General features: G+C 36.8%; 1 protein-coding gene across 2 annotated transcripts in view; it reads right to left on the bottom strand.

The window, feature by feature from the left end:
* arhgef2a (Rho guanine nucleotide exchange factor (GEF) 2a) overlaps window positions 1–20,725 on the bottom strand; it is a 54,330-nt gene that overhangs the window by 1,294 nt on the left and 32,311 nt on the right. For both annotated transcript variants that reach the window (XM_084422960.1, XM_084422959.1), the window contains 19 exons: window positions 15,654–15,721; window positions 15,422–15,485; window positions 14,682–14,811; window positions 14,078–14,187; window positions 12,903–13,046; window positions 12,002–12,252; window positions 11,461–11,586; window positions 9,983–10,100; window positions 9,508–9,756; window positions 9,280–9,356; window positions 8,374–8,549; window positions 7,312–7,379; window positions 6,922–7,110; window positions 6,204–6,302; window positions 4,412–4,461; window positions 3,968–4,009; window positions 3,007–3,057; window positions 2,569–2,880; window positions 1,563–1,767 (listed from right to left, as the gene is read on the bottom strand). In XM_084422960.1, the coding sequence (XP_084279086.1) occupies window positions 1,563–1,767; window positions 2,569–2,880; window positions 3,007–3,057; window positions 3,968–4,009; window positions 4,412–4,461; window positions 6,204–6,302; window positions 6,922–7,110; window positions 7,312–7,379; window positions 8,374–8,549; window positions 9,280–9,356; window positions 9,508–9,756; window positions 9,983–10,100; window positions 11,461–11,586; window positions 12,002–12,252; window positions 12,903–13,046; window positions 14,078–14,187; window positions 14,682–14,811; window positions 15,422–15,485; window positions 15,654–15,721 (2,529 nt within the window). The remainder of the gene's footprint in view (window positions 1–1,562; window positions 1,768–2,568; window positions 2,881–3,006; window positions 3,058–3,967; window positions 4,010–4,411; window positions 4,462–6,203; window positions 6,303–6,921; window positions 7,111–7,311; window positions 7,380–8,373; window positions 8,550–9,279; window positions 9,357–9,507; window positions 9,757–9,982; window positions 10,101–11,460; window positions 11,587–12,001; window positions 12,253–12,902; window positions 13,047–14,077; window positions 14,188–14,681; window positions 14,812–15,421; window positions 15,486–15,653; window positions 15,722–20,725) is intronic.

The following is a 20,725-nucleotide window of genomic DNA, read 5'->3' as shown; positions in this document are numbered from 1 at the left end:
GTATTTTACCAAATGATCTGGATGAAATGAACTGCTTTTTGAGTACACACAGTACACATTCTTGATATACATTACAAGTCCAAAATGAACACTAATCTGCCAAATGCAAATTAAATTGGCATTTGGAAAGCGAATAAAATCGTTTTAGTTGGCCGGCAACCTTTTGGAACTGCAACGTAATACATGAAAGTGTAACATTGGACTGATAATCGCAAATATACAATGGAAAATACCTTTCATATCCTTCATTCACTATTCAATTTTTATGATTCTCAATTCAATTGCTGAAGTTAGAAAATTGCAGCAAATAAAAATCAAGATCTAAAGCAATCCTGAGCTCAAACTAAAGTAACACACTATTATAATGCAATTGAAGAAAAGTATACAGTGCAGAGCAACAACAATAAATGCTGCTAACCTGCTATTTTTCCATAGGAATTAAGTCTAAATAATGGTTCACATTCCTTTGCTAGCAACACACTTTTATCATAATTCATCCACATGGGAACAATGTAAAAAAATGACAATCATTATTATTATTATTATTATTTTTAAATGAAAACGTTTGAAATTAAAGTTCGGGGTCAGTGAGACGTTTTAATGTTTCTGAAATAAGTATTTTATGCTCACCAAGGCTGCATTTATATGATCAAAAATACAATAAATAAAACAATAATATTGTGGAATATTATTACAATTTGTAACAATTTAACAGTATCTACAGTCATTTTTGATCAATTTAATGTAATTAAGTATAAAATACTGTATGCTGAACACTTTCACATGCAGCATGAGTAGTATGCCATTTCAAACACACCTCAAGACTATGATTATATCATTTCAAGAGGCTTTAAAGTCAAACCTCTGTGTGTATAAGTGTATGTACATAAGGTATGTTCATTGTGAATGACACACTAGGTCTGTGTGACACATTCAGCCTGCAATTATCCACCTATAACACACACGCTCACACATTAGTAATCCACCTAAATGTACTGTACTTAAAACATTATTTTTTTTTGACTAAGCAGGTTCTCCTGTCTGACAGATTTTAGTGTGTGTGTTGTAAGTTTGTGTACCTTTGTGTGTGGGTGTGTGGAATGTTTCAAGTGCTAAATTCAACATGTGTTTGTTTTGCACATTGGTTGCATAATCGTGTGTAGGCTGCTATTAGTGTTACAAAGAGCCAAAGTTTACAGCGTTCTGGGAGAAGTGCATCTACGCAGACTGTCTGATAAATATGTAATCATTTCATATAAAAATGGAGCAAAGTCAAAGCCAACAAATTCCAGGAAACCAGTCTCCTACATTGTGCTATTCTCTTGTATCATTCTCATATAATAAACTTAATTCAATATTTAAATGTACATTTATTTACCGATTTATTTGTTAAGTAGCTAGCTATATAATAATATTTAACATTATTATCTTAATATTTGTATATTATTATATTAATTATATAGTATAAATATGTTTCCTTTTAAAAAACAACTAGATATGTAAGTATAAATGTATTTATATTAGTTGTTATAATAATGTCGTTCTGTGTCATATCTACAGACCTCTGGGGCTTTCTGAACGAGGAGACACCCTCGAATCCACCTCATCGTCATCATCATCATCATCATCATCATCATCATCAGATATCACGTCCACTTCCACATCACTGCATTCCTGCAGGCCGTCTGATTGCTCCATCGATTCCTGGCTAGCCAATGGGGTGTCAGTGTTGGGGTCAGTATCACTCTCTCTGCGAGTTGGTGGGGCCTTGAAGTGAGGAAATGAGAAGCGAATGAGATTTTGCGAGCTACTACATTGTAGGTCTTATATACTTTGAGCAAACACCACATGGCACATTCTAAATTGCATTGCTTGCACCCTGCTTGCGATAACATCAAAAGTGCAAAAGTTATATTTAAAAAAGGCCATATTATAACCTTTTACTAAGTCTTGATTTAGTTTTTTGGGTCTACTAGAATAGGTTTTCATGCTTGAAAGTAAAAAACAACAACATTATTTTACATGTATTTTGCATTGTTGCAGCAGCTCCCTTCCCAGTCTGTCAGTAACTCTCTTTTTAGTTCCTGTCTATATTTAGCTCCTCCTTCCCAAAAGCCCAATGTGCTCTGATTGGTTGACTGGACCAGTGTGTTGTGATTGGTTAGTCCTGGACGGTATACCGGTTCATACCGAATACCAGTGTTTATTTTTGTTATGATATGAATTTTTAATATACCACAATACAGGTGTATATGTTGCTTTAACAACAATACCGTGAAACGGGTATAATTTTGTTGCACTTACCTTGGGCGAAAATGATTTAAATGAGGAATATTGTGATATGTTTGTTCCCGGAAGAAAACTCAAGACTACAATCAAGGCGTTTCAGGGAGTTCAGAAACAGTGTGCACTGATATAGAGAATAACTCCATTTAGCGCGGACTTTGTGTCTTTGTGCAACATTACACACTGAAGAAAGTTGACAATGTAAAAAAAAGCATAAGATGTCCTTTTCAAAATGTTTTAAACTCGCTAAAAACTTGCTAAATTACACTAAGATGAACTCACCTGTGATCTTGTAGTTCCAGCTCCATCCCCTAGAGAGGCGCTATGGGTCTTGAGATCCCTGAGCTGTTTCTCCAGCTGGGCTCTGGCTCTCTCGCTGTCCCTGAGTTTGCCCTCGGCTCCCCTGAGGCGTCCGAGCTCCTCCTGCAGGAGACTGTGCTGCCGTTGCAGCAGGGCCAGCTCACCCAGCGAGCCCATGTCACTGGCACTATCCCGGGACAAAGAGCGGACTGTACGAGCCCCTGGGATGGCTGGGGAGACAGGGCTCTCTCTTAGGCAGAGCTCTAAGATGGAGTCCTGTCGGATCACCACACCCTAGGAGAGACATTTCTTTTAATTTTATATTTTGCCACTTAATTGACATTAACGTTTTATTTTGGATCCTGTTTGTACGCACGTGCTTAAAAGATTCGATAAATGTATTTTGCAATGCACACATACCTGCAGAACGTGTAGCTGAGCACTGAGATTCACCAGCCTTTGTGACACCTCCTGAAACACAAGACACATTTGTGATGCATCACATTAATATATAGATATTAGTCTATATAAGCCAAGAGGATTGCAATATTTAATGGAGGCCAATATATTTAGCAGATAACAGAGTAAAAAATTCATACTGATAATGTAAATACTATGGTAATACTTTCTCACAATACTTTCTTAATACAGAATCTCACAATTCTGCCTTTTTTCTCAGAATTGCATGTTTATATCTTGCAATTCTGACTTTATAACACGCAATTGGGAGATACAAAATCAGAATTGAATGATATAAAGTCGCAATGGCGTGTTATAAAGTCAGAATTGTGAGATATAAACTCGCAAGTGTCTTTTTTTTCCTTAGAATTGGACTTTATAACTATAAATTCTGAGAAAAGAAGTCAGAACTCGCAATTCTTGACTTTTTTTTCTTAGAATTGCATGTTTATATCTCGCAAATTCTGACTTTATAACACGCAATTGAGACTTTATATCACTTCATTACTCCAGTCTTCAGTGTCACGTGATCCTTCAGAAATCATTCTAATATTCTGATTTTCTAATCAAGAAACATTATTCTTATTATCAATGTTGAAAACAGTTTTAATGCTTAACCATGATACAATTTTAAGTATTATTTGATTACAAAAATCCAAATTTGAAATCTTTTGTAACATTGTAAATGTCTTCTGATAAATTGAATGCATCTTTGCTGAATAAAAGTATTACTGTTTTCTTAAGTTACTGATCCCAAATTGAATTAGTCAGTAAATTAAAAAGCAGTAGTCAATTTGCTAGTCACTCTAGTTTAAAGGGTTCTAATGCAAAAAGTAAAACAAACGCTTTTTTTTTCATCCCAGAAATGTAATCCGCATATCCATAGATGGCACACATTTGTTCTTTAACTAAATGTTAGTACCTCACTTGGTGGCTTGTCCTCCATTTGATTCCCATTACCATCCTGTACAGAAACAATTTTTTTGCATTATTCACACAATCATAAGTCTGAACCAGCAGTTTCATTCAAAAGCTTTAATTTGTCAGCACACATTGAAAAGCACAATCTTGCTATGTGTCGATGAAAAGGGAGATAAAGTGCAGCTTTCAAGCACCAGTGGTGAGTCGTGATGGAGAGTTTTTGGTAGATTCAGGTTGCTATGGAAACCTGCGAGTTTCAGATGACTCATTTTTTTCAGCATTACATAAAAACTCAGTAATAACATCGAACCATATTATTATGTGCATAATTATTACATTTCATGAAACATATTTGATGCAGGCAGATGTGAATGTCAAAGACGGTGATAACAAACAGCTCTCTAACATAGATCATATTTTCTAAAAAAAATTATGTTTTGTATACCTGAGCAGTTTGGTTCTCCTGAGAGCCATTGACTAATACCTCTTGTCCATCTGGAAGTACAGAGGAAGCACAATGGTCAGAAAAATGGGTTTACTTAGTAGGGGTGTAACGGTTCAAATTATGGTTTGGTTTGTATCACGGGTTTAGGATCACAGTTTCGGTACAGTTCGGTATGTGCTATGTTCAGGAAAAAGAGGACTACAATCAAATAAAAATAAAGAAAATAAGGACAAGATACAAATAAACAGAGATTTGTAAGTTTTTCAGGTAAGTCTTAACTACTTTTCAGGTACATAAATTGAATCAAAGTAATCAAATGTAAAATAACACTGCATGTAATCTTCACTGTATAAATTAAATAAAGATTAATCCTTATTAAAGTTACAAAAGTTATTCATTCAAGAGAAGTGAGTGATTTTGTGAGTCTTTTGTTGGTTGATTAACGTTAAAAACACAGATAGCAGCAGGAATATTGATTTTTTTGATTGATTGATTAAACTTTATTGTCCTCAAGGGCAATTCTTTGTGTAGACAGCAGTATACACATACACATATAACAACAACACATATAACAACACAATACACAAATTAAAATAAATCATTTAAAAACCTAATTGCAGCAAGTATAAATGAATTTCTATATCTATTTGATTTACACAAGGGGAGTTTAAATCTCCGTCCTGAAGGAAGTAGTTGAAGATCAATACACAATGGATGAGTGACATCGGAAAGGACTAACTGGCCCTTCCTAGTCATATCATGCCCATCTTTACATGCAACCATAGTAGGTTATGTTCACTTAAGACATAACCTACTATGGTTGCATGTAAAGATGGGCATGATATGATTTTTGTGTGAATTTGTCACATCACATCACAATTTTTGTCCGATTAAGTGCAAGATGACTTTAGTATTCACGCGCTGTCTGAGACATGTGCACGCTTCGGATGAGTGCGCACACAATAGTTCTCTTACGCGTCTTCTTGTGCTTGAATGTTTAAATTGGCAAGGCTTAAAAACACAAAAATGATAGATTTTTGTGACGACGCAGCATGAAAGTTTCTGTCAACTGTCCCGAGCGTCTTTCACGCTGGTGCTGGGCAATCAGGCAGTCCTTTATTTGAGCCCTGCCCTGCCCAGCGCTTTCGTTACTGTTGTATGCTTGTCCGAATTTACACTGAGTGCCTTTTTAAACACAAAAGGCAATGTGTGCTGTTTTGGTCTCACCTGTGCTCACGCGCAACACCCAGGTGATGGTTGGACATTAGAGCATACGGCACTCGCATCGAACAAAGTTTACAAAGAGTGACTGTTTTGTCCACTTTTTTTTTTGTCCATCACTGTTGTAACGTATTGGGAAGCCAGAATATTCCCATACAAGAGATTTATATGATGCAGACAGCGGCTCTATCAGCGGCTCTATCAGCGGCTTGTCTCCTTCGCTTGCCATGCTGAACTGCAACACACCAACACGTGAGGAACTGTGATAGAGCAATAGATTTACATACTAACAGTTGATTGGACAGCTACTCTCACGTGAAATGCATGCATGTATCTCTCGAAAGAAGTTTTTTAAGCGTTTTTTTTTTTTCCAACAAACTATATTATAGATGCCTCGTCAGATTTGAGATTAATCGCCTGCCGAACCGTGGGTGGAGAACGGTACGGTTACATTTTTTTTTTACCGAGAACCGTTACACCCCTAATATTTAGCCAATCAGACACATTACATTTTTTTTTTTTAAATCACATTATTTATTTACTTATTGCATGTTTTGTTTTTGACACCTACTGATTACTAGTGCTCCACTGTGGTTGTGATGGCCGTTGGAACTGCAGGGCAGAGGAACCTCAAAACTGGATCCTAATATCAGCTCTGTCAATCTGTCCACTGCAGAGAGAGAAAGAAAGGGACATCATGACATTTTACAAGATATTATGAAAGATCTGAGGATGAGCTCAGAGGATTTTGCTAAAAATGGATGGTGAACTTTTCAAAATAGGAAAAAAAGAATAATCAAAACTTTTTTTTTTTTTACTTTTAAAATATATATATTTTTTTTATGTTGTTGTTAATGTTGTTAATACAACTAATATATTATGTGTGTGTGTGTTTGTGTAAAATACAACAAAAAAATGTACTTTAATGATATGTCATTAATTTATTCAGATGCTGAAACTGATTAAAAATAAGTGTACATTTTTGTATCTCTATAAAAAAAAAAAAAAAAAAACCTGACTACTACCTGCCATATATTTGTTTATATATATATATATATATATATGCTAATACTGATCAAGCCAGTCTTTTTTAAATATAGCCTCACATGGCAAAACCTCAGACCAAATTCTACCTTCGTTTCTGTTGCAATTCACTGCTTACTCATAGTGTGAATACAGTAACCTATTAATATGGGCGTTGCAATAAATGTGCACTAGAGGGTGAAACAAGCCTTATGCAGGTGGAACACCCTGCTTCAGCCACAAATGTAACATCCTGTCTGTCTTACCCTCAGTTATGGCCTGTGTGAGCAGCTGTTCTCCACGCAGTGCCTGAGAAGACTCGGCTCTGAACAGGTTTCTGGAACAGGACGGCTGCATGACCTCGTAACCTCCCATGACCTCCGCCAAGTCAGAGAACAGGGTGACCCGCTCCTGAAGCAGCTCTAACACCTCCCTGTCCTTCTGCTGGATATCAGCTGAAACAGAGTACAGTAAAATATCAACATCAGCTTCTTCACGCTGTCAAAATAGTGGCCTTGTACCAAATTCTGTGTAAAGATGTCATGACAACTTGACATGACAACAACGGTAGTGATTCCTTAAAATAAGAATGAAAAAGTGTTTGCCCCAATATTGGGAGTGTGAATATATGTGTGTGTGTAGTGTTTAAAGCAAACCTTTTAGTCTCCGCAGAAGAGCCTTGTCTTCTGTTTCTATAAGAGGGAATTCTTCTCTTGATGGACAGCTGTGTGATAAAACAATGATGGTAAAGAACAATGACCATTAGAAATGGTAGTTTTAAATGGTTAGTTTATGTCCATTAGCATTGAAGTCTTATGTTAGTTTCCCCGCTTTTAAGAAGTATAAAGATTTAAAATGTACAGTCTTTCTCTTCTGGGAAAATAGACCAAATATATATTTTTGTCCAATAAAATGCTATCTAAAATGAAAAGATTGTGCTAATGCTGGTATTTTGTTTGCTAGCTTTTTTCTCAAGGAAGTGGTGAGAATTTATTCACTTTGAAAGTGGCTTCTGCTGCCATTGTGTATGGCAGTTGTTGTTTTTTAAACTGTAGTCCGGGGAGTAAAAAAATAAATAAATCTATTAATAAATATTTAAATAAACAAATATATAAATAATAATAAATGTAACATTTATGTTCTGTTTTGGTTTAGTTTCATCGTGTTTTGGTTCTGTTTTCCCTGTTCTGATTTGCCTGCGTTCACTAGTTAGTTTCCTTGGTTGTTAATTAGTTCTACACACCTGTTCCGTTTGATCTTGATTAATCTCCCCATGCATTTAAGCCCTGAGTTTCCTCAGTTAATTTGTCCAGTATTGTCTTTGTTAAGTGTGGTTGAGAATTAGTTTAACCCTGCAATCTCCTGAGTGTTCCTTTGTGGATCTAATAAAGAATCTAATAAAGGAGTTCCCTCGTAAGTGGATTGTAGTATTTGCGGGTCCTTGGCATCAACTGAATTAAATTAAATGAAACCCCCGATCTATAAAGCAAGCTGTACAGTTTGGTTATGCAGGGCTGTAATGTAAACAAAAGCTATTGGCAACTCAAGCTTCCCACAGAACTGACATATGCCTTTTAAATGTCCCACCCCTGAATTTGAAAAGAAAGTGCTTTCATGTGATTTTCTAATTCCACTGCAAAGAGAGAGGTCCTGAAAAATGTCACATGGTAACTGTGAGTGCTGTGCGGACTGTTAAGAGTGTGTTTACATGTATGTACCTGCTGATGGTTTGCTGTATGTGCCGTAACCAAATGTTTCTGTCTTCTTTAGAGGCTGCATAGAGCTCATACATCTCAGGTGGGCTGGACTCACTGCTTATTAGGAACAACCCTCGCTCTTGATTGGCTATGTCTCGGACCAAGAGATTCTGCAGTGACACCACTGCAGACTTATCCTACAGAGAGAATGAGAAGAAAAAGAGATATTGTTGTCAGGTACAGATACAGATTTACAAAAATAAATAGCTTAGAAAAGTAATAGCACATTCCTCTTCATCAAGTCTTACAATTTGAGTTACAATGTCTACGTCATAATGTCTTCTGCAAATGTTTACATCACAATGTGAAATATTAGCATGATGCCCGCCCACAGACATTCGCAAAGAAAGATGATGAGGCTGTCGTGGAGATGCTGTATATATGTAAAAGCAAAATCCCTTCGTTAGGCCTTCTGAAAAAGGACGGAATTAGGAATCATTGGAGATTTATTCATAACGCTGTTCCTGAGCACAAGCTAACTTTTGCAATCCAAAAGTTAGCTTGTGTACAGCACATTTTACAAAGGAGAACGTGGGAGAGTACAACATTTCCGACACACGCTTTAAGTGTTTGGCCAATCACAATGTACCAGGTCAGCTGGCCAATCAGAGCTCTCTGGGCTTTTCGGAAGGAGGGGCTTAGTTGAAATCAGCGTTCTAGACAGACTGGGAATAGAGGTGCTGTTATGATGTACATTATGTGGAAAAATAAAGTGTTTTTGAACATTAAATTGTGCTAACCTATTCTATAAATTTCACCCAATAAACAAAATAATGATCTTTTAAAATAGCATCATGAGCAGAGCGAGAACCCTAAGTATGAGCACTAGCAATATGGATACGTGGCTTAGCAAGCACAGTAACTTACCAAACTGGCAAAGATGTACCGTTGATCTTTCTCTTGCAAGAATACTAGAATGTCAGTCATCAACAAAACCTGAACATCTACAACAGAAAGAAAAAGGGAAATGCAGTACATTAATACACCCACAAACACAAGAACATGTCAGCTAATACAATAGCGTGTTTGTAAATCTCCATCTCACACTGACACATCACATTACACTTCCTCATAACCAGCCGCAGTCTTCTGTACCTTTGAGCCGAGAGCCAGGCGTTTTCCAGAGCAGCGTGCCTTCGTGTATCAGCTGCCTCCGGAGCAGTTCGGCCGGTCTGAACAAGGCTCCAGAGCGGAGTTTGGCCTCTGACCGCGGGTCGACCCGGGAGCGGATCTCTTGCAGCCGTTGTGTCCTTTCTAGCTCCAACACCTGCTGGTCCACCGAACTGAGCAGCTCCCGCATACAAGACAACGCATGTAACAGACCTGAAGCTTCCTCTGGATTGTCTGCATTGTCACACACAATAATTAGTTCATAAAAAATGTCTACAACCAGGGGCATTTGAATGACATTACCCTCCTACAATGTGACCATTATGTGATTTTTTTTATTTAAATAATACATCATATTAGAAGGACAGAGTAGTTTATAGACATGGAGGGTAAGGGTGGAGGTGCAAAGCTGTTTAAATACAGTTAATATTGACATTAGCGACATACGCCCGAGTCTCACCTTTGGTGTTGTCATATATACGTTGCACCAGGACGGGGTATTTAGTGATGCGCTGAGTGACCAACAGGATGCACTCCTGGAACCCGTGACGACGCAGTAGAGGACCTCGATTCGCCCTCTGAGAGGACACAGAAGGACAAAGACAATGATAAATGGACAGTTAACCATTTCTGCCTCTGTGCAATGTATTTACATACACACACTCTAAATCTGCATCCAAAACCCACAGCAGCTACCATGCTGTCTAGTCAGCCAGATGTGTATGAAGGCAAACTGGTTTAAAACAGGCACCATAATGTCATGTCTAATGAGCTAGAATTAATTTAAGTGAGCTTAAATGTTATCCAAGCATGGATGACTGCAAAATACTTATTTCTCAGTAGAAATTGAGTAATTGTAATTTGTTTTATTACTGACCACGGCTCGACAATAAGGACTGCCTGATGGCCTGGGGCCAGCGTGAAAGACACACGGGACAGTTGACAGAACTGTCACTTGCCAGATCGGCCCAGTGCTGCATCTTCACGGAAGTTGATAATTTGTGTGTTTTTAAGCCTTGCCAACTTAAATATTCAGTGCAAATAGACACGAAAGTACCCGCGTCTCTCAGTGGTACTCGTGTGCTGTGTGATAAGTTTTGTGTGCGCAGCAACACATATCCAAAGTGCGCGCCCAGAACTCTGCACATCACAGCGCGTGAATACTCTTTTCGATTATCCTCATAAACATAGCCGGTTATGTCTTAAGTAGATGTGAACATGAGAGATAAAGATTTGTTTTAAAATACTTTAATCTTGACAAGAAAATAGACTCTGATGCTGATATGGCGATAAAAATAAATACTTATAATAATACTAGTAATAATAATAATAATAATAATAATTTTATTATTAGTAATAATACTATTATGAAAAATAAAAATATATTAATAATAATAATTATACATACATACACATACATACATTTAAAATCAGCCATTTGTTGGTCTCATACAGAATTTTACTAACAATTTTATTACACAATATATAATATAGCATAAATAATATATTTTTTTTTTAAGTATTTTTTGTTTTGAAATCTTGCCATGAAAATAGCCTTTGATGCTAGATAGATAGATAGCTTTTGTTAAACAATACCTCCTCATATATCAAGAGCAATTAGTAAAAAAATGAGCATATTAGTATTACTGTGATATTATCGATCATTGTGAAATTTCACCTGTTTTGTTACCGTGACCGTCCTAAACTAAGCTATTACGAAGTAATAAAACACAAGAGCTGAACACAATCATGATACCTGGAAATCTGATGATTCACACATCTCTGAGAGTCTGCAGGCATTTAATGCATTAATGCACCCGCCCACCATCATTCATCACTCAATACCACTCTATCCTCCCACTTGAAACACACGAGACAACACCTGACCCGGTTATGCAAACACATAACGCACATGGACATGGTCATTCTTGTTCTTACCCGTATAAAGAGCTGAAGTCTCTTGTCTCTGGCCAAAAGCTCTTTGTACAGTTTGACAGCCTTTATATGACGACTGCAGAACTCAGAATACGTCTTCAGCATCTCGTCTGCACTCTGACCTGAGAACTGACATACACACACAAACACTATGAACATTTTGTTCCTTGAAACTTGAAAGCTTTCAGCATCCCACTCTCATACACTCATTTCCATTTGTCACTATTTCTTTCTTTTTGACTTTTCAAGCCCTCTACAACATGACGTCATTCTTTTCTGCTTCAAATTCATGCAATTAATTTAGATTAGAATGTTTTAAAATTTTTATAAAGTATTTATAAGTTTTAAGTTAAATTAGTTTTAAAAACATTGTTCACTTTTTTTTTACAGTAATGCATTAAATTGACAGCTCTACTTTATGAAACATTTCAAACTGGCAATCAAAACAGATATGCTAATCCAAAATCACTTATGACTGGCCAAATGTACCCAAAATGCATTTACACCCCGTTCCGCCCACGTAAACTCACAAATGCACTCCTACCTGTTTTATTAGCACATCGCTGATCTGAGTGATGGTGAAATTGTTTGTGCTTTCAGGTTGCAGGCTGTGAGCGCGGCGTTCGAGGAGCTGCGTGAGGAAGTGTGTGTGTAGCGTCAACAGGCGCTCCAGGCAGGGGAACAGCGCGTGCACGACCCCCGGCTCCAGCTGCACCTCCTCCAGCATGCCCCGCCTGAACACGCCCTCCATGATCCGCAGGGTCCGAACGTGATGGAGCTCCGTCTGGATCAGCTCTGAAATGATATCACAGAGGTTGAGCTGTAAAATGCAATATTTAAAAGGTCTTTGTTGGACATATACCCCAAATGAAATATTCCCACTGTCCTTATTGAGGGTAGATAAATGTGACGTGAATGAAAACAATGTAGTGAGGCAAAGAAGTATAGAACAGTCCATATGTTACAATCTTGTGTACACTGGTGTTGCTACTTTCTTAAGTTAGTACATTTAGATTATCTTTCCAGTCATCTAACACTCACTTAAAGTTAATCTTCAAAAACAATAATAATTTAGTAACATGGTTAGATGTAATCTTCCACAAATCTCAAAGTGTAAGCCCATTTTGTACAATGTACATCATGTTGTAGTGCCTAAATTCACTTAGCTGTTGTTGTTTTATTTTGACAAATTAGTATAAAATATGAATATAGACCATTTATTAGTTATTATACAGAATTTTGATGTATTTAAAAAAAAACTTTAAATAAATAAAAAGCCACAAGGACTAGATGTACAATCTGTTTGTTTTCATTTGCAAAAAAAGAAATACAGTGTCTGGAAAAGCACTCAATAGTATTTGTAATCGGGTTTCAGAGTCGATGGCTCATTTACAGTCATAAACATACTTCGACTTTAGACTTAGATCTGCGCTTTTTTCTCTAACCATAGATGACGTCCTGTCTCTTGATAACATCTTTGCGGTGGGTCTGCAAGTAGGTGGAATCTACCGCCATGCTCCAGGAATCTGCCTCAAATTCCTGGCCTTCAAACTCCAAATCTTCCAGCAGAGAGTTGAAGAAGCCCTCTCCTAAAAACAAGAAAAATACCATTTCTGTATTATAGCTTCAGTTTCCAGGTAAACAGGTTGGCCAACATGGAATTTGGGGGATTGATCTATAGCCGATCACGCCAATCAAAAACAATGCTCTCATTTTCTTAAAAATATATAAATAAAATTTATTCCTGTGATGTTAAATCTGAATTTTCAACATCATTACTCCAGTCTTCACTGTCAGATGATTGTGCTGGTTAATATATTTGTGGTAACTGTAATTCAGAATTCTTTGATGAATATATAGTTAAAAAGAACAGCATTTATTTGATATAGAAATCTTTTGTAACATTGTAAATGTCTTTATCTCTTCTTTCAAAAACAAATTACTAACTGGAAAAATCTATGTATATGACCGCATTTACACTGCAGGTTTTGATGTCCAATTACGATTTGTTGACTATATCCAAATTTTGATGACTACTTGCATCTTCTTTTAAAAGTGACCCATATTCGATATCTGCATTTGCACTATACGCTTGGCGAAACAGCCCAATGCGTACTGACCCAGAAAAGCTTAAGCCGAAAAGGAAGAAACAGAGCAATTTGCAATGGACTAATTCTAAATAATAGAAGCTTTTGCTTTCCGCACCATCTTTAAAGGTCAGCACAACATTTGGTTGAGCCTTCGTCCTTCATTGCGCCATTGAAAAGAGTCATGTGATCGTGGTTGTGTCCACCTGAGTTAACGCCATTCGCCGTCATCACTTTTTCAATGACGTACGACTCGCATTGATGGGAATATCCGATCTGTCTGCATACATGGCAGATGCAAATGCACGTATCCGATTCATATGAGATTTATTTCCACGTATGAATGAGGCCTAAAACCAATCTGAGAATATTGAATCTGAGAATCCGTGTGTTCTTTTCACGCTTACATGTTCGTGGGTCATATCCGATCTGTGCCACATTGGAGGAAAAAAAATCTGATTTTGTAATGTAAATTCGGCCTATTTTAACGTATGTCTACTTTGTTTAAGTGTTTGTAGGTGTGTGTGTCTCACCCTCATCATTGAGGGACTCCATGGACATGGTTCTGCTCCTGAAGTTGAGTGAGTCTGTGGATTGAGACAAGATCCTGCGCAGCCCCAGAGGATAGTCATCATTCAGAGTCCTACACGCACATGCACAGGTGGGCCAAATGCATGCATACAAACAGATGTACACATATATGCATGCAATCACATGCGAAAGAAAAAAAAACAACAAAAAACAACAAAACAAAATGAGAGGCAGGCATCATAATCACCACAGAAACAGAAAATACAAATAACAAATTTAAAATATATTAAATGACTTAGAAATAAATAAAATATAAAAATAAAGTGAATATAATGACTAATAAATAACATTCAAACAAAACTGCTTACATTAAACTAAAATGTCCACAAACACACACATACACACAAAAAAAGACACACAAAAAGACAAAATTACACAGTGATGAGAACAGTGTCTGTCTCTATATAGATATTTCAGGACAAAATATTAATGTTATAGCATGTTTTACAGTATTTATAAACTAGGGATTTACTTATTTGGTTATGTGTTGGTAAATTGTGCAGGCAAGAGCCCATTTTATGCATCTCTGTCATTACTGTCACTCACCCTGCAATGTTATTGGTGGAGACGCTCTTGGAAAGTAAGAGAGAAGACCGGCCGCGACGTGATCCGAGTAGTGACTGACGAAGACTGTCTGAGGGGTAAATGGCAGAGCTGGGCCTTTCCTTTAAATGGGCTTCAGAGAGGCAGAAAAAGAGAGAACAATGTCATATTTAGACCCCATTTACTCCTGGTAACCAGCTAACAAAAATATGTACTAAGAACAGTTTGCTAATGTTCCCATTAAGATATTAGAAACATTATTTCTGAAGGTTCCCTTAACGTTCAAAACATATATTTTTTTAAATGTAAAAAAATAATAATTCTTGGTTATGTGAACATTAAGGTAACTTTCCATTTTATAATTTTGCAAATATTATGAGAATGTTACTTTCGAATGTTCTTAAACAAGCACAAAAAAAACGTTAGACAAACGTCCAACAAGCGTTCCATGACCGATGTATAAATAACGTTTTTGAGCTAACAGTTTGAGAACATTACTAAAGTCCAGATCCCTTTGAACAAAAATTCTATTAAAATTACTGGAAGAATGTTTGTTAACTTTGAAAGAACCTTGCAAGAATGTCTCTGTTAGCTGGGTCTTAATCAATTTTGGGCAATCATTATCACATGATCCCCTCAATGATGTCCATTCTCAACTGGTCACGGGAGACGTATGCCACTTGTAATTGGATCAGATGTTAATACCAGATGTAAAAACACATTTGTTTCCATCACATCCTCACCTCTATTCCTCAGAGTCACATTCTGATAGGCCGAATTGTTCCTCATCAGCGCCATTTTCTGTTGCTATTGTGACACATAGATGACATTTTTAGACTTTTGCATAAACCACATCAAGAAAACAGACCCAATTTCGACACATTTCTTCTGCATCCTACCATGAATCAAAGCCAGTGTCTGAATGTCAGTGGTCCATGTGACACCATGTGACACATGTGTGCACTAATATCCCACCTTTTGTTTCATTTTGACACAGTTTGGTAGCGTGTCCCTGCAGCGGTTGTGGATGGTGACATTACAAGCTGAAAAAAAGAACACATAGGAAAACCCTTTTATCTCACATACTATAATATTCATACAATCACATTTAAATGTGATGAATGTGATCTTCTCATGATCACATTTATAAAGTAATAGAATTGTATTCACTTTTTCTGTTATGGGTTTGCAATAACACTTATCATTAGCTGCTTGAGCTACCATTATGTTCCAGAAACATTCTTGACTACATTAAGACTGGTATGATCAGGTTCCTAGTAGCTGGTTTGTTGCTGGTCTAAGATGATTCTTTAGCTTAAACCAGCAAGAAAGCAACCACTGAGTTCTCAAAAACAGCAACTAGCGTACGATGATACTCCAACAAGGATATTGGAAAAAAAAAAATCCCCATATTCCCTTTTATACCTGTACTCTAACCTCTTTTCCTTTTTCCTCTGTACAATATTACAGCAAATAATTAAGTAAATCTCAGTACCATACCCATTTTTCGCTTGTCTTTCTCTCCCTCTTGACCTCTGTCCATGTCTGCGGTAAAATGCTTGTTCTAGATCTCCTTTACAGTATGCTACTAGTCGCTAAACATTTTCTCTGGTTAAACCGCATTGCTTTTGTCTCTGAACCCCTATTGTTTTAGAACGGCTTTGCTTCCTGTTTTGAGGGTGGCTGGGAAGGAAGAGGGACGGGGGCTCCGGTGGGGTTTCCCTGGCCCGATTACCCACAACACACACCTACACGAGTCTAAATAATCACCCACTGAGCAGCACAGGCTTTTTGTAAGTAAAAGTGCATCTCAGAAATGTAACTGTAGAGGAACATTTTATTTAAAAATAGACATGACAAAAATGAGACAAATTACAGTAATGTTTGAGTCCATTTTGATATGCAAATGTGGTATCTTGGCAAATCTGAACACAAACAGTGTTAAGATCACTATGACAAATCTAAGGAGACTTCACCAAAGGTCACAATAAAAAATAAAAAATGTCTCATGGTTTTCACACACACACAAAAAGCAGCACAACTATTTTCAATATTGATAATAATAAATATGTTTCTTGAACACCAAATTGGCTTATTAGAATGATTTCTGAAGGATCATGTGACACTGAAGACTGGAGTAATGGTTGTTGAAAATTCAACCTTGTCATTACAGGAATAAATTTAATTTCATATATACGTATGTGTCATGCATGTGTCTCACATTAACAGTGTTTTGTTTTTAAAAAGCCGTATCAGAATAAAAATATTTCATGAAACATCGATAAATCTGCATTCTGTTCCATTCTTTTGCGCTGTTTTTGAACGTAATATCTTATGTATTGTACTAGAGCTGTGGAATATAATCGGTCAGATATACACACGATTACAGTAAGTCTTGGCAACTTTTCACACAGACATAATTTGTTATGTATTAAGTGAACATTTGGTTAACAGTTGGGGAAAAACATCTGACATTATATAACCGTGCATTAGGTCTTAATATAATAAACCTGTGTTAATGTTAATCAAACAATATAAGAAAAGAGGGATTCACTCACTGCTCTTGACTGAACTACTTTTGTAGCGTTTAATAATAAACAATTAATTTGTAATGAATACCATGCTGTGATTATTTTTGCATTTGATTATTTGTTTTGCTTACTTGCATGCTTCTGTTTAGATAAAGTAAAGCACTGTTTGTTTAATTTGATATATTAAATTTGCATCTTTGTTCTTATTTTTTAACAACAATGATAAAATAACAAAAAGAGCAATATTGGGATTAATAATATAGTAATTATTATTAGTAAAATATTTGGAGGAAAAGATGCTTTGTGTTGCATCGAGAATCGTTTTATAATCGAATCGTTACCTCTGAATCGTAATCGAATAAAATCGTGAGGCAAGTGAGGATACACACCTCTATACTGTACATGCCATGCTGACACGTGCATCTGATACCAGCTTTTATCCATTGCTTCCATATGACTGACTAATCTGCAACTCATTTTGGCAACTCATTAAGTTCACTTTAAAAAAATACATTTGCACATCCACATCACATTCAATGCATCTTATTCATCTGCGAAACATAAAATAAAACAGCATCTTTATGCATATACATTTTTTATCTAATCCACTGTAGGATCTAGTTTAAATCTAATCTCCCACTCAAAGGTGTTCGGTTCGAAAGGCCTTTGCACTAAGAGCCTGTGTGGGTGTTGAACATGTAGTTCCAGCCTCGATACACAGCAAGAGAGAGAGCAAACAATACCAGAGCAGCCGAGCACAAATCTGCTCATCGATGAGAGGCTCGTACTGTCTGGTCTTTAAATCTGATCTTGATGACAATATAAGGAAGAAGTTGAAAACAATAGCAAAACAGAGAACAAGAATTGAAAGATGAGCACAACAAAACAGGAAAGGGTGTGAGAGTATACCAGCATTCATATGTAAATGTACTTAAGGGAATTGTTCAAGTGTGTGTGTGTGTGTGTGTGTGTGTGTGAGAGAATGGATGTGGTGAAATGCCATTTGTGTGTATTTCATCATTTATTTTAAAATACACGTGACGTATATATATATAATATGGATGTGGTGAAATGTGTGAAAATGCTTACCATTGCAGGGCTATCTAGACCTCCAACTTTAAGATGTGTGTGTGTTATCTTGGCATACAGAATAGACCAGCCACTAAAAATATTCCACATACTCTCCACTTCACCACATAATAGGTCTCAAAACAGCAGCTCGGGGCTACAGCACAGATGTAATATGAAAGAGGGATGTGGGAATGGGTAGACAGGTGTGGCTTGCAAGTAATGAAAAGGCTTATACATGATGTTCATCTTGAGCTCAAAGTTCTGAATCTGGAAACAATCATGGAAAGAAAGTGGGGAAGTTGAGATGGGGGAAGAAAGCAGGAAAAATCATTGGAAGGACTGAGGTAAGCGGCTGACTGAGGTTAGCGTTGTGATTGGCAGGATCACAAACAAGCTCCTCCTAGGATTTCGTCAGAAACATTTATTCTTGGGGTTTTCTTCCACAGAGGACGCAAGCAAACATTAAGAATGATACTGCTTTTATACTGTACTCATAATCATTAGTGTCTGTCTAATCACAATTACAACTGATCATACTTATGTTTAATACTTGTCATTAAGGGTTTGTTCAGATCCCTAACCATAAGTACCAGGTTAATTACTTATCATTCATGAGTTTGTCCTGCATGGAAGATACATTCTAGAAATTAGCTAGTTTGGAAGAGGTAAGCTGTTAAGTGTTTTGACTTGTTTTGACATGAATTTCATCAGATGGATGATAACCAGATATATTTGTGTTGGAAAAAAAGAAACTAGATTATCATAGAGACTAAGCTCTAGTGAATGGGCTCTTTAGATTTGTACTAGGCCTATCAACATCCAAGCAATCACATAGCAACATGCTAAAGTCACCCAGAACACCTTAAAGGGTTAGTTCACCCAAAAATGAAAATTATTTCATAATTCACTCACGCCATCCTAGGTGTATATGACTTTCTTCTTTCAGCCGAACACAGAGTTATATTAAAAAATAAACTGGCTCTTCCAAGCTTTATAATGAGAGTGAATGGTACTCTAGATTTTGAAGCCCAAAAAAGTGCATCCATCCATCATAAAAGTAATCTATACAGTTCCAGGTGGTTAATAAAGGCCTTCTGAAGTGAAGTGATGTGTTTTTGTAAGAAAAATATACATAATTATAACTTTAAAAACTAGAATCCTTGGCTTCCAGTAACGGGCGTATGCGAGTCAAGTTCTGGCGGAAGAGTGACCTCTGACCCGATGTATGACATAGGAGTAGCGTAAGCTTAGGTGAGAATAGATGCCTCTCACAGTTCAAACTAATAAGGCTGGGCAACAAACTCAAGCTGCTCCGAAATTTCTCTCTAAAAATTCTCATTTTAGACTTCTAATTCGTGACCGGTGTTTTGTTTTGTTCTATCCTCTGTGCTTCCGCATATCAGTATCTCTTTCAATTAGAATTATACCTCCATTTTATACTATAAAGTGGCTCTCCAGTGTGCTCATGTTTTTACTTACGGATGTCCGACCGCAAAGGAGCTGAACAGAAAAAATTAGCACACCTACCTATTACATAATTGCCATGGACTAATGGTAGTTTGAAAGTGTTTACCTGCCATAGCGAACATTTCCACAAACTCCCATTTTCTTCGAACTCCCAAAATTAACTTCAGTTTTGGCCTGATTTTAGGACAGTAACCGCATATCAACATGCTAAAAATATATAAAAATATCCAATAGATTTGAGTTGAAGGAAGAACAGAAACCTTAATCATAAATACTTGAGGATTGGCTTCTTAAGGTCCATTCACACCAATGGCGATAACTATAAAGATAACGATAAAGATATACAATCTAAAATCTAGTTCTAAAATCGTTCTCAATATTAAGGAATAGCAAAGCTCACACCACAGCTATAACGATAACGGCACAGAGAAACGATATCGTTGGAATCACTTTCAGAACGGTTTTATCCAGCTGATGAACGATAAAAAGTTCGCTGGAAAAGTTCACTCCGGCTGATAAACACCTTCGTACAACCATTGGTCCGTGTCAACTACGTAATAGTTATATGTAAAATGTGTGCTCTGAGGCTCTGCCTTCCTTGATGTGGAAATCTTCTCCAGTTCATTTCTTCAGTTCAGTCCGTCGAGGTCAGACACGAGTAAAAGCATGAACACCCTGAAGATCTGCTTTATAGTAGAAAATGAAGTTTTACATTTACATTTATTCATTTAGCAGAGTTTTAATTCGAATCTAAAGCAAAACCGTCACTGTATTTTAGGTTTAATACTGTAAAGCTACTTGCTTTAAAGCAATATATTGTATAACGTGCTATATAAATAACGTGACGCAACTTGACTGGAGTGCTAAATTGCAGAGCTGGGGCAAACATCCACATCGAGGAAAGCATGCAGCACATATTTACATATTAATCTAAACACCGCTCTCATCAGTGTGGGTGACTTCAGGATGTTGGCTAAC

The sequence above is a fragment of the Rutilus rutilus genome (genome assembly GCF_951802725.1).
Source record: "Rutilus rutilus genome assembly, chromosome: 11".
NCBI lineage: Eukaryota > Metazoa > Chordata > Actinopteri > Cypriniformes > Leuciscidae > Rutilus > Rutilus rutilus.
This window is presented reverse-complemented; position numbering and strand designations above follow the sequence as displayed.